At 41.2% G+C, this 13,107-nt stretch overlaps 2 protein-coding genes across 2 annotated transcripts; both read left to right on the top strand.

Annotated features, from left to right (window-relative positions):
• The first annotated feature begins 1,165 nt into the window (after window positions 1-1,165).
• Window positions 1,166-3,848, top strand: slc18a3a (solute carrier family 18 member 3a). The gene has a single exon (XM_074676532.1). The coding sequence runs from the start codon at window positions 1,689-1,691 to the stop codon at window positions 3,252-3,254; it is 1,566 nt and encodes a 521-aa protein (XP_074532633.1). The 5' UTR covers window positions 1,166-1,688; the 3' UTR covers window positions 3,255-3,848.
• A 1,388-nt stretch (window positions 3,849-5,236) lies between these two features.
• Window positions 5,237-12,134, top strand: chata (choline O-acetyltransferase a). The gene is made up of 14 exons (XM_074675198.1): window positions 5,237-5,251; window positions 5,400-5,591; window positions 5,763-5,881; window positions 6,409-6,462; window positions 6,549-6,729; window positions 7,812-7,989; window positions 8,069-8,238; window positions 9,349-9,449; window positions 9,546-9,674; window positions 10,002-10,124; window positions 10,215-10,356; window positions 10,432-10,494; window positions 10,591-10,728; window positions 10,833-12,134. The coding sequence occupies exons 1-14, from the start codon at window positions 5,237-5,239 to the stop codon at window positions 11,262-11,264; spliced, it is 2,037 nt and encodes a 678-aa protein (XP_074531299.1). The 3' UTR covers window positions 11,265-12,134.
• The last annotated feature ends 973 nt before the right edge of the window (window positions 12,135-13,107 follow it).

Here is a 13,107-nt window from a genome sequence, read left to right as displayed (position 1 = left end):
ATTTTGTAGTCAAATTTTGATAAACTGACTTAATTATCTTTAAACCGAGTTAAAATAGACTGTCATTTGCCCTGAAAGATAATAAATGAAATCCTCTTGGAATGATGGCTTATACTTAAAACCAAAATATCTGTAATATATATATATATATTTTAAATATATATATATATATAATAGTTGTTGGCGACAGCTTTTTAAACTTGACTGCACCAGTAGGTGGCAGCATTTGACTTTGTTTAAACCTACAGATAACTTGCTCAGTGTCAGCAGCGAACTGGACGAATAAGATACCTGAAAGTTTCTGTGGATGGTTAAATGAAAAGATTGACTTTATCTACATGGATCAAGCACACACAGGTGCACATTTGTTGGATTTTAAAAAATAAATAAATTGCTCATCAGAAAATTTTCAGTGCCATGACAACATGTTAGAAAGTTAAGAAGTTCCAACCAAAAGTCAGGAGAGTAATTAAGATCTTAATGTTTGTTATTAGTGTGTAGATTACAGTTTTGTTAATTTATTTAATTTATGATGATAGTGATGATAGTTTCCCAAAAGAAGTGGATCACATAGATCAGCCTCACAAAAATCAGTCCTTGCTGTCAGCCTTTATCAGTGTGAGTGCTGGAAGTTTTAAACTTTAACTCAGCTCAGTTTAATAAGAAAATATTATACATTTTCCTTTTCAAAAAAAAAAATAGTGGGAGGATTTATGGGGAGAGAAACTTTGGGAGATTTAAATTAACTGTAATGACGTCCTTTGTGGAGCTGTCCATTGGAGTGTGGTGCTGAAATTGTTTGCAGCAGGACAGGAATCCTTGTTTATCTTTTACTGTCAGAGTTTAGTTTAGTTTTTAACAGACTGTTCTCCAGGTTGCTGAGGTTTTAGTTGAAAGCAAAATAAAAGTAGAAATTCAAGGACTGAAGACCTGTGAGGAATTAAAGTATGTTTTTTATGTATCCATAAGAAGATAAGTCTGAGTTAAAACGGAGTAGCTTGATTATAACGTAGACTGAGTCAAACATCCTTGGCTCTCTTTAAGCAACTGGCTGAGCAGCAGTGCGCACTCGGGATTTTGTATTTAATTAGCATAAAACATCTTCTGGAGAGCAGCAGGACCGTGCGTCACAGCCATCGGTGAGGAAAGCAGGGGGAGGGGGGACACCTATGGGAGTCAACAAACTGCAGTGTGTATTCCTTACACGGCCGACAAAAAGCAGTCCGGCTGATGTGAAATGATGACTTAGCTCAGCGCGTTACAGGTGACTGGAGACAGCTGGGAGCGTCAGGGAGCGGAAGGAGCGCAGCAGACGGACCCAAACCAGCCAGTCCTCCGCACTGTGAGCCAGAGGTGAACCCCGAAACCTGTGAGTGCTGCCCGGGACCAGCACGTCACTCGAATGACGGGATATGAGACAATGAAGCAACAAGGGACGACAGCGATAAAACGGGTCCAAGTCACGGAAGTGGAAAAGCGCGTGCGATGACGGACGGCACAAGGGACAGAGAAGAGGTAAAGCAGAGGAAAGTTATCTAGCTCATTAGTAGGGCTTCCGGTGTTGGATAAGAAAACTGAATAAAGACAGAACAGATGTGCCAAGCGTGCGTAATTCTATAAACAAATCAAACGGGGGAAGCTGATTCATTTTCCATAAGACAAGTCTCGAACCAGAAGGGGAGAAAATCATGGAGCCGGAGGGGACCACAGAGGGACAAGCCACTAATTTGGCTCAATCTGCCGCCTCTAAACTGTCCCAAATGAGCGAAAGAACTAAACAACTGGGCAATGCAGTTACAATCCAAGACCCAGAGCGACAGAAACGGATTATTCTAGTTATAGTCTGTGTTGCACTTTTGTTAGACAACATGCTTTACATGGTGATTGTGCCAATCATACCCGATTACCTTGAAGGACTACAGAAAGCAGCGGATCATGTCCAAGCAGCAGCAGCGCACACCAACTCCACCAACAGCACCGTGCGCAAAGTTACCGAGAGCAACTTTGACCTGCAGATCGGTGTCCTTTTCGCCTCCAAGGCCATCGTGCAGCTCATCGTGAACCCACTGAGTGGCACGTTTATAGACAGGGTAGGGTATGATATCCCACTCTTTATCGGCCTGAATGTCATGTTTCTCTCAACGCTCATTTTTGCCTTTGCTGACAACTACGCGACTCTATTCCTAGCGCGCAGCATGCAGGGCCTCGGCTCAGCTTTTGCCGACACCTCTGGAATCGCTCTGATCGCAGACAGGTACACGGAGGAGAAGGAGAGGAGCAAAGCGCTGGGTATCGCCTTGGCTTTCATCTCTTTTGGAAGTCTGGTGGCGCCCCCGTTTGGAGGGGTCCTTTACGAGTTTGCAGGGAGGCGTGTGCCCTTTCTGATCCTGGCCTGCATCTGCCTCATTGACGGGGCTTTCTGTTTGACTGTGCTGAAACCTTTCTCCAACAAAGAGAGGCAAAACATGCCGGTGGGCACCCCCATCTACAAACTGATGATTGATCCTTATATAGCCGTGGTGGCTGGTGCTTTGATCATCTGTAACATCCCTCTCGCCTTCCTTGAGCCAACTATCGCCAACTGGATGGAGGACACCATGCATGCCTCCCAGTGGGAGATAGGCATGACATGGTTCCCTGCCTTCTTCCCTCATGTTTTGGGTGTGTACCTGACTGTCAAATTAGCAGCCAAGTATCCTCATCTACAGTGGTTTTATGGGGCCATAGGTATGGTGTTCATCGGCGCCAGCTCCTGCACAGTGCCAGCCTGTAAAAACTTTGGACAGCTCATGATCCCGCTGTGCGGAATCTGTTTTGGCATCGCCTTCGTGGACACGGCGCTCCTGCCCACACTGGGCTTCCTGGTGGATGTGCGCCATGTGTCGGTGTATGGCAGCGTGTACGCCATCGCAGACATCTCCTACTGCGTGGCCTATGCCCTGGGGCCCGTGGCGGCTGGACAGATAGTGCACAATCTGGGCTTTGTGCAGCTCAACTTAGGCATGGGCCTCGCAAATGTACTTTACGCACCGGCGCTCCTGCTGCTGAAAAACGTCTCACAGATGAAACCTTCATTCTCTGAGCGTAATATGCTCCTGGATGATGGCCCCACGGGACTGTACGATACGATTAAGATGGAGCAGCGAGAGAAAAAGAGAAAGGGTTTGTGTACAACAATCGACGAGAATGGTATTGAAACCTTTGCGCAGCGGTCGTACTCAGAGGAGGAATCCTCTGGGGGAGAGTATGCGTAAAAGACCTTTAACTGAGTGTAAAACTATCAAAGTGCCAATGTAGAGCTGTGTGCATTCTGTTAGATTCAATCAACTGCTTATCACGATTAGGATTGTGTAACAGGCTCAATTATTCACTGCTTCTGGTGACAATCCCTGCGGGTGTTGTCAAATCAAGTAGATTCAAGCTTCCGCGGTAAGAAGGCGCGCGCCGGCGTTTGTTCATCTTCAGTGAGAGTATTGTGATCGAAGTTTTGTTGAGATAAATGTCAAGTCATTAACAGTAATTAGCACTGTATCAGAAACAGAGTCATATCGTATTCAGGGATTATGTGTAAATGTATTTTAACAAACGAACAGCTGTAGTGTATGCGTCTTTAGTGTAATCTGTGTTCATTTTTGCCAGAGTTGTGCTGCTAAACTGAATATGCAATACTGACTGTGTGTTTTAGAGAGAAACAACGGATGGACATGGAGTGAAATCTGCATCTTGTTGTCTGTTTGTTTGGATGATTTTGGAAAATGTACTTCTGGAATGCATAGCCTCATATTATAATAAAGATTGTACATAGCTGTATATTCATGTATATAATTAAATGAATATTATGTGAATGATACAGTTCGTGGAAATGATTGATTTGAGTGATTGTAATATTTAATGTGATGTATTTGTGGAAAAAACGTGGAGAAAATCATAAAATGTCACTTTATAATTAATGGTAACAGCGCACGGTTTTTGAAAGACATTCCTGATTATAGACACGTTTTTAACTTAATTCTGCACTGGGACGTTTTCTGTTCCTTGTTGTGAATTAAAGCAGACGAAAATTAGTGTTTGGGTCTTTTTACAAAAAGTGGAAACCCTCACCAAATTAAAAAAAAAATGTTTAATGGCAGACAAATGATAAGATAGTGATCAAATAAGGAAAAATTAAACAACACATCGCCCAAAAAAGAAAGAGAAAATAAGAAATGCTGATATCAGATACTCTAAGTGCAAATTGATAGGTAATGTGCAGGCAAAATGTGCCAAAATGACGCGCAAAAGTGCTGAAATTCAGGCCGCCGAAGGATGGAGTCCGTGCCAAACGCATCCTGACTGTTCGATACAATGTGAGCGTGCGACGCGCTCAGTCTCAGTCTAAATATGAGGTGGGGTGAAGATCTGAAGAGCCAAATAAACTTCTCGGCGAATAGAAAGACTTCTGGGAGGAGCTTGGCTGGCAGGAGGGTGAGGTACCCTCTCAGCATCTCCTCCTCAGCCAGCGAGGGAGTTGTGCTGGTGCCATGCAGGGGATTTAAAGACAATGATGAAGGATCAAAGTGGGGACATTTGAGTGGATTTCCACCCGATATGGAATCAAAAGTAGAAGGATAAAGTTTTAATTGGAGCACCGGGACATCTGGGTGTTTGCTGGCCTTTCTGGTGAGTAAAACAACTGATTTATTCTGTGATTAATTTCTGTTTCTGATTAGTTAAAATGATACAAAACAAACGCATGCCTGAGAAATTAATTTGAATATGAAACTGTGGCCTCCCAAACTTATGGTTGTTTTATATATAACTGTTTAAATTCTATTTATCGAGTAGAAAAATATACTTGCCTTAAATATGATCCTCTTTTTAAAGAAAATTGTCCTCAATTTGTTTTGATCATGTCTGACAGTCAAATTTAAAACACTTTCACATGAAGTGTGTCTGATCTGTATCTGTGGACACAGTCTTTCCCTCTGAGCCATCAACATGCCTGTCCTGGATCAAGAGCCCTCCAAAGACTCAGGAGGAGGAGATGTAAATATCATTTTTATGTCTTATTTCTCAAAATGAGCACATCATTATTTTTCAAACAATATGTATGAAATGAACCAGAATTACCCTAAAACACAAATGTATAGAATGGAGAAATCAAGGCTTCAGATGCTATTATATCTAAATTATTCTTTTTTATCCAAGGCAAAATGAAGTTTACCATTTTCAATCTATATGGTTGTTTTTTTTAATAATGACTAAAATTTCAGTTATCATTTCAATTCTGTTTTGACTTTTTTTGATAAACTGATGTGACAGGACACACCTTCAGGCTTCAAGTGTGTTCAAAAAATTTGGGGGAAATAAAAACAAAACTTGGTATTCATTGAGGTGTTTTCATCCCTCATCCTGTCCAGGGCCTCCCTAAGCTGCCTCTCCCAGCCCTGCAGGACACTCTGGACATGTACCTGAAGTGCATGAAGCACCTGCTCACCGAGGAACAGTTCAAAAAGACCCAAAAGGCCGTGGAGCAGTTCAGAGCCCCTGGGGGAGTGGGGGAGCTACTGCAGAGCAAACTGGAGGAGAGGAGGACAAACAAGGCCAACTGGGTAAATGAAACTCAAGAGGACACAAGAAGTTGATTTCAACTTTTACCACCAGTCAATTTCAAAATGAAAGTCGCTCCTCAGCTGATTTTCTATTAGTGAATATTGTGCTCTAACTTCCTTTCATCATTGTGTGACAGTATTTTGCCTGTGTGTGAATCCTTCTGGTTGCAGGTGTATGAATACTGGCTGAATGACATGTACCTGAACAACAGATTAGCTCTACCCGTCAACTCCAGCCCTGTGATGGTTTTCCCACAGCAGAACTTCAAGGCTCCAATCGACTCTTTGAGGTACGAGACACAACCATGACTTAAGAAATTAAGGAAAGCGTTTTGTTTCTTTGGTGGGGTAGTTTTACCTTTGGATAGCTGAAGAGAGACAGGAAATGTTGGGAGCAGAGGGAAGGGGGTGCCAAATCAGAGACCTGGAAGACGACAGCCTCCATACATGGGGTGAATCCTCCTATCACTCAGCCAACCTGTTCCCCAACAGACAGTCAAGTTTATAAATTACTCAGAGGTCTGCTTTGATGGATTACAACAAATGGAAACAGTTCCTTACAACACGGTGACGGATAGGGTTATTACCCAGAACACCTTGAGGGGTGAGAGGCCAGGCCACCCTGCTGGTTGCAAGGTTAATAGACAATGAAGGCTGAGCTTTGGTTAACATGGTATTGATCCAACACTGCACCCTTAACCAGGTGATTTACATGCTGAATGTCTACCTTTGAATACAGCTGCTCATGGGTTCAGAGAGTAAAGACTAAAAATACAGAAGTATTTAACAATTTCACTTTTTTTTCCTCCCGTCTTAGGTTTGCTGCACACTTAATTTCTGGTGTTCTGGAGTACAAGACTCTTCTTGATGCGTGAGTTGGTATTTAAAGTAAATCACAGATGAATGATCTTTATCCAAAGGTGATATAAAAACTAAAGCGTGACTGTCTGCGTGCAGACGAGCTCTGCCGGTGGACTATGCTCGGGGTCAGTTGGCTGGGACCCCTATGTGCATGGAGCAGTACTATCGTCTCTTCACTTCCTACCGCCTACCGGGGCCTGAAAGGGACACACTGGTGGCTCAGGAGAGCAGCGTGATGCCAGAACCTGAACACATCATTGTGGCTTGTAAAAACCAGGTCAGTCCACTTTAACAATTATCCTCAACTTAAGTCATCACAAGTAGCTCTGTCACTTTCTACAACTTGGGTCAAAAAGTCCATCAAACAAATGCAAAGCAATCATCTGATGATTAAAGGATAATTTTGGTGATATTCAAGCAATAAATGTCAAACAAATTGGGTTGTAGCTTCTGAAATACCATAATTAGCAGCTCTTTTTCTTCCTGCAAATTTAAGTATTTCAATTAGACTTCTTGGTTGGTGAAAAGAAGAAATTCTAAGATGTAATGTAATGTGCATCTTTACACACAACATTCTGCTATTCAGTAGACTTAGTGTTTAATTGATGACATGCAAAAGCACCCATGTGTTGCAGTTTTTGTTTGCTATGTGCCAGAATATCGAACAGTTTCTCCACTAACATGAAATGAGCTCCACAAAAAAAAAACACTTGGTATATTTTTGGAGTGATTTCAACCGTGTGACACGTTCTCCATCACAATGTAAAGCAATGCTGTTCATGCCTGTGCTTTAGCAGATAATAAGTGCTGCAAATAGCGCTGATAAATCCAGTAAAGACCACCTCATGATAGACAGAGAACAATAGTTTCAGTGACAGTTTCACTTAATTACAGTGACAGCTAGGCTACACATTGTGTTTGCGTTGCAGCACAACATATGGATCATCACTGGATTGAGTCTTTCAGCTCTGTAAACAGACTCTGCGGGTGTTACACCAACACATCTCCAAATGAGTGAATCACACCCCGCTGATAATTTCACAAACAATGGATTTTGGAAGTTAGTTTAAGCACCTTGCAATGATTTCCACTGCAGTCAGTTTTTACAACACATCCATTTAGATTATGATTTAACAGGGCTGTGACCTCAGCTCCACTCCTTTGCTGCTTTCTAGCCGAGCTAAAGGTTGGTCAGACCCAGCACTCCCAACAAAGCAACCACTGACTGTATACAATCCTGAGAGGAGTCTTACGAAACTCTGTTATTTGCTTGAGCTGCTGCTTTTGTTAGCTCCAGTTTTATGTCATTATTGGTTAAAATGATGGTCACAACTACTAAAAAATTGAACCTTCATGTAGTTTTTCGTACTGGATGTGGTGATCAACTTCCGCCGACTGAATGAAAGAGACCTGCTCACTCAACTGGAGAAGATCGCCAAGATGGCTGACAACGAGGAAGAACGGCTCCCCCCTATTGGTCTTCTCACTTCAGACGGCCGCACAGAGTGGGCGGAGTCCCGGAGCGTGCTGATGAGAGGCAAGTTTTTTTTTTTTAAGTTGGAAGTTCTGTTTTTGAATCTGTCTATGACTAACTTTTTCAATGTTTAATCTTGCAGAGTCCACCAACAGGGATTCCTTGGACATGATCGAGCGCTGCATGTGTCTGGTCTGCCTGGATGAGGCCACGGGACCAGAGCTAAGTGACACCACACGCGCCATGTTGATGCTGCACGGCGGAGGAGTGGCCAAGAATGGGGGCAACCGTTGGTATGACAAGCCCATGCAGGTTAGAGGGCTTTTTTAATTTTCTCAGAGAAGTGGTGAGACTTGTTGAGAAAAAGACGAAAGGATTGGAGAGGAGATGCAAAGTGGATCATCTTATTGGATTACAAGTCTGATGTTATTAGCATGACTTTTGATGAAGATATTTACTAAAGAACCAGACTACTTGAATGAAGAACATGATTTACTGTTTGTGCATGCCTTAAAGAGTCCAAGATCATACTTTACATTTCTTCACTGCAGAATAAGGAGGTGCCCTTTTTAAAGGGACCTCGTTAAGACAGTTACAAAGTCGGCCTACTATCACTTAAACAATGCGTTGAGGATTAAAGGACTGAAAATGCTTTTATCTTCAGTGGTCTTGATTACTATAACAGCATCTTTACAGGTCTCCCTAAAAAATGAGTCAGACTGCTGCAGCTGGTTTAGGACACTGCTGCTCGAGTCCTCACCATGACCAAGAAAGTGGATCACATCAGTCCAGTTCTGAGGTCTTAACACTGGTTCCCTTTTTGTCAGAGGATAGACTTTAAAACAGTCTTGTTTGTTTACAAGGCCCTGAATGGATTGGGGCCAAAATATATCAATGATCTTCTAATCCAGTATGAACCATCAAGACCACTTGGGTCATCTGGATCAGGTCTGCTTTCAGTCCTCAGAGTCAGAACCAAATGTGGAGAAGTAGCATCAGCTTCTATGCTGCAAATATCTGGAACAAACTGCCAGAACATATCAGGCCTCCTAAAACTCTGAACTCCTTTAAATCTAGGTTGAAGACTCACCTTTTTACAGCTGCCTTTTATCTCTGCATCTCTGCAACTAAGCACTGCATCTTTTATGCCTTTATCTTAAAATCTGTTTTAACCTTCTTTCTTTTTTATTCTGTTTTGTTTTATTGAATCTTATCTTGTATCTTATTTTTATCTGCTTTATACCTGAATTTTAATTGTTTTCTTTTAATATGTTTTCTCTGTAAGAAATTTGAATTGCCTTGCTGAAATGCACCATATAAATAAACTTGTCTTGCCTTGTTGACCAATGAAGTGAACTGAATATTGGCTTCTCCAGCAGCACAGTTAGGTCCTCTAATGAAAATCCCACATGACTGTGTCAGTTTGTTGTAGGAGCTGACGGCTGCTGTGGAGTTGTGTGTGAGCATTCACCGTTTGAGGGAATCGTCCTCGTCCAGTGCACTGAGTATCTACTCAAATACATGTAAGTCCTGACATGCTAATATTCACACTCTGGATATTCATACAAGAATTACTGGAGATTAAGGCCAGGTGATGCGATGTTCTTGTGGTGTTTCAGGATTGGCAGCCCATCAAAGCTGGTCAGGGCTGCGAGTGTGAGTGATCTGCACGCGCCGCGCAGACTACGCTGGAAATGCACTCCAGAGATTCACAGACTCCTCGCGTCTTCTGCTGACAAATTACAGAGGTCTGGTTTAATCTGGTATCTCAGAAAAATTACTCAATGCAAAATTTATTTTAAATATCCTGTAAGTAGTAAGCTCTTTGGTATTTTTTAAACCAAATACAAAAAACAACCTTTTTATTTGGTTAAAATTTGGTCTTTTTCAAAATCTATACTTAATCTCATTTTTCAGTCTTGACACAAGCTATTTGTTTATTTTTTTATCCATTTGTTTCTATGTGAAAGCACTTAGGGCTAAATATTTCTACGAGAGATAATATATATCAAAAGTTGTAAACTGTATTAAGTTGAATGTTGTCTGCTCACTGTAAGCCTTAATGTTTTTTTCAGGCAGGTGAAAAATCTGGACATGAACGTCCACAAATTCTACGACTATGGGAAAGAGTTCATCAAGAAGCAAAAGATGAGTCCAGATGCTTATATGCAAGTAGCTCTACAGCTGGCCTACTACAGGTAAAATAAAAGATGGAAATAACAACATTTTTATAATTAATGTGAAGCTGAAACTCAAGATTGAAGTTGATCCTGTGTGTGTTGCTCCAGATGTCACGGAAGACCAGTGTCAACCTACGAGAGCGCTTCTATACGACGTTTTCAGGAGGGCAGAGTGGACAACATCCGCTCGGCCACACCTGAAGCTCTGGCCTTTGTAAAAGCAATGACAGATGGGAAACCAAGCGCAAGCGTAAGAAGAACTGAGCTTTAATACTTTCAGTTCGACTTTTGTCAAGCATTGATTCTCAGCTGTTTGTTTCTCCAGGATGCAGAAAAGATGGAGATGTTACGAGGTGCAATAACCGCCCAGACAAAGTACACAATTCTGGTAACTTTTCTCAAACCTCATCTAAATTATTATAACATTATTAACTTCAGGCATCCAAGAGTAATCAATAAAACATTTATAATTTCTCCTTTCCAGGCTATTACAGGAATGGCCATAGACAATCACTTACTGGGACTACGAGAGATGGCACAGGAGCTGAAGCTAGAGAAGCCAGAAATATTCAGGGATGAAGCCTATCTCATCAGTAATCAGTTCATCCTCTCAACTAGTCAGGTAAAGTCATCAGATTCTACTAAACTCAGGCTGTAAATAACAGACTTCTGACTTGCCTCGTCTTGTTTAGGTTTGTTTAAACTGCTCTCCTTTCCTCCTTCCAGGTTCCTACTACTGTAGAGATGTTCTGCTGCTACGGTCCTGTGGTCCCAAACGGATATGGAGCATGCTACAACCCTCAGTCAGACCACATCATCTTCTGCGTGTCCAGCTTCCGTGAAAGTCCTGACACCAGCTCAGCAGAGTTTGTCAAGTGCTTGGTGCAGGGACTCCTGGACATGAGGGATCTGTGCAATAAATGTAACACCAGCTCAGACTCTACCGGGAAAAAACAGGGTCAGACGCTGGAGCCAAATGCTCCAACAGACAAAAACTGGCAAATAAAAGTGCCACAGAGGCCGACAGACCTGTGCAAAAATCAGCAAACACTGCTTCCCGTTGCACCGAAAACACCTGCACAGACCACAGTGGAGGCTCAAACCCAGACTTCATCAAAAGAAGGGGCACAAGCTCTAAAAAATGGAAGTAAATCATAAGAAGATTTCCATTCTGGTGAAATAACTGAAGTGTGTCTTTACATGCATTTTTTGTGCATAATTGTGCTGCCTCGCTTAAAAGTTATCCATCATAACTGTGACACGAGATAGTACGTAAAGCTGTTTTGTGGTTAACTGTATTGTGCCATGTCTCAAGTCCAGATGATAACCTAAGTGGTCTGTGCTGTTGTCGCAAAAAAATCCAGTATATTCAGGGTGTCTGTCAGTGTGGATATGGTGTTAAGGTGATAGTAAAAGCCAAATTTAACCTATTGATGTTTTGCACTAATTTGAAATGGATCAGCCAAAGAAAATAGTGAATTTATAGTTCAGTGGCTGTTAGTAATACAGCCAAGGTTTGGAGGGAAATTAGGAAATATATAAGGAGGAAAAAGAGACTTATAACCTCAAGATTCGTTTTGCCTTGTTCATGTCTGTATTATTTTGTCCATAAAGCCTGTCAGTCCGTTTGACAGATGAGAAATGGTCTGAGAGTTATGATAAATGGCTGATCCTCACTGTGTGTCAATGTGCAAACCGCATGCTGCTGTCTTTTGATTTCCTGAAGATTGTGGTACACTGTAAAACTAGAATCTTCTATGCAATTTCCATTTGAGCTGTCTCAAACTGTTGTCAATTGTGCCAAATATACAGTATATTCTATATAACCTATAGATGTTGAATTACTACTGTATTGTAGATCTTATACTGGGACTCATACTGTGGTTGTGTACATATGAGACAAAAACTGAACCAAGATTTAAAAGGGATGTTGTTACATCCTAGTTTAAAATGTAATAAGACCTGTGTTAATGTAAATTTATGAACAGAATATTTTAGCGATTTATTTTTATATGATTTAACTTAATGTTACAGGGTGTAAATGTAAATTAAAATAGTACATTTATGAAACTTTCAACCAGAGGTGAACACTGTGTTTACACTGTTAAGTAAAGTGTCATTTGAGAGAGATTTAAGGAAAGACTAGCCTATTTAAATGAAATAAAGATATTTCAAGACCTGTTGTCCTGATTATTTTATGATAAGATTGTCACTCACAGGTAGTAGGTAGTATATTTCATATATTATGTATTATAGCAGTATATTTCCCTTTAATGTAAGAAAATCTGACACATAAAACACGTGTGTCAGAGCTAACCAAAAGGCTAATTTCAACCCTGAGGGATTTTGATTTTATTCTTTTTCTTTTTTTTTTCTTTTACATAAACAAGTAGCACAAAAAAAACGAATCACTGTTTATTCGATTGTGAGAAATTAGAAAATTTTAAATGAGTCAAATATATAATAGATATTTTATTCATGAGTTATAGCAATGCTCTATTTTATCATGTTAAGACAAGGAATTCAACCTATTAATTCGTTTTTTATTTTATTTTTTTTAATATTTATTTATTTAGTCAGTAAGTTAGTTAGTTATTTAGTTAGTTGATTTTTTTTTTACCCTTGTCCAAGACGAGGCACGCATGTCTCATATCGATGCTATGTTAGCAGTTGTGTGTGACCGTTACCTAGGTAACCACATTTAACAATGCCAAAACTAGCGCGCGTGACAATTTGTTACGGACCTTGTGAATCCTGTGGGATAGTTAAACACCGGACCTTTCGTCTGCAGGGTCTCCAGGGTATGTGTGTCTCTTCCAGTTGTTGTCTTCTGCTTTCACTTTTTCGCACGAGGTCAAACATTTTCCCTCCAACGTGTCCGCAGCCGTTCTGAGCGCACGCGGACACCAGTGCGTCTTGGAGGAAACGCGGGAGTGGAACAGGGTGGAGCTCGTGGTGCACGGAGAGGTCGTGTTCACATGTGATATGAAGCAGCTGGAGT

This window comes from Halichoeres trimaculatus, unplaced genomic scaffold (genome assembly GCF_033239565.1).
Source record: "Halichoeres trimaculatus isolate MK-OKI-2021-1 unplaced genomic scaffold, fHalTri1.1 fHalTri1_scaffold_8, whole genome shotgun sequence".
Lineage (NCBI taxonomy): Eukaryota > Metazoa > Chordata > Actinopteri > Labriformes > Labridae > Halichoeres > Halichoeres trimaculatus.
The sequence above is the reverse complement of the archived record's forward strand: the minus strand, read 5'-3'. Positions and strand labels throughout refer to the sequence as shown.

What these genes read in the sequence shown, in the direction of transcription:
- slc18a3a (XM_074676532.1), top strand. Translation starts at nt 1,689, where the DNA reads ATGGAGCCGGAGGGGACCACAGAGGGACAAGCCACTAATTTGGCTCAA.
- chata (XM_074675198.1), top strand. An exon ending in GGACAAACAAGGCCAACTGG is followed by an intron (nt 5,592 to 5,762) that starts GTAAATGAAACT and finishes TTCTGGTTGCAG; the next exon opens with GTGTATGAATACTGGCTGAA. An exon ending in AGACAAAGTACACAATTCTG is followed by an intron (nt 10,495 to 10,590) that starts GTAACTTTTCTC and finishes TCTCCTTTCCAG; the next exon opens with GCTATTACAGGAATGGCCAT.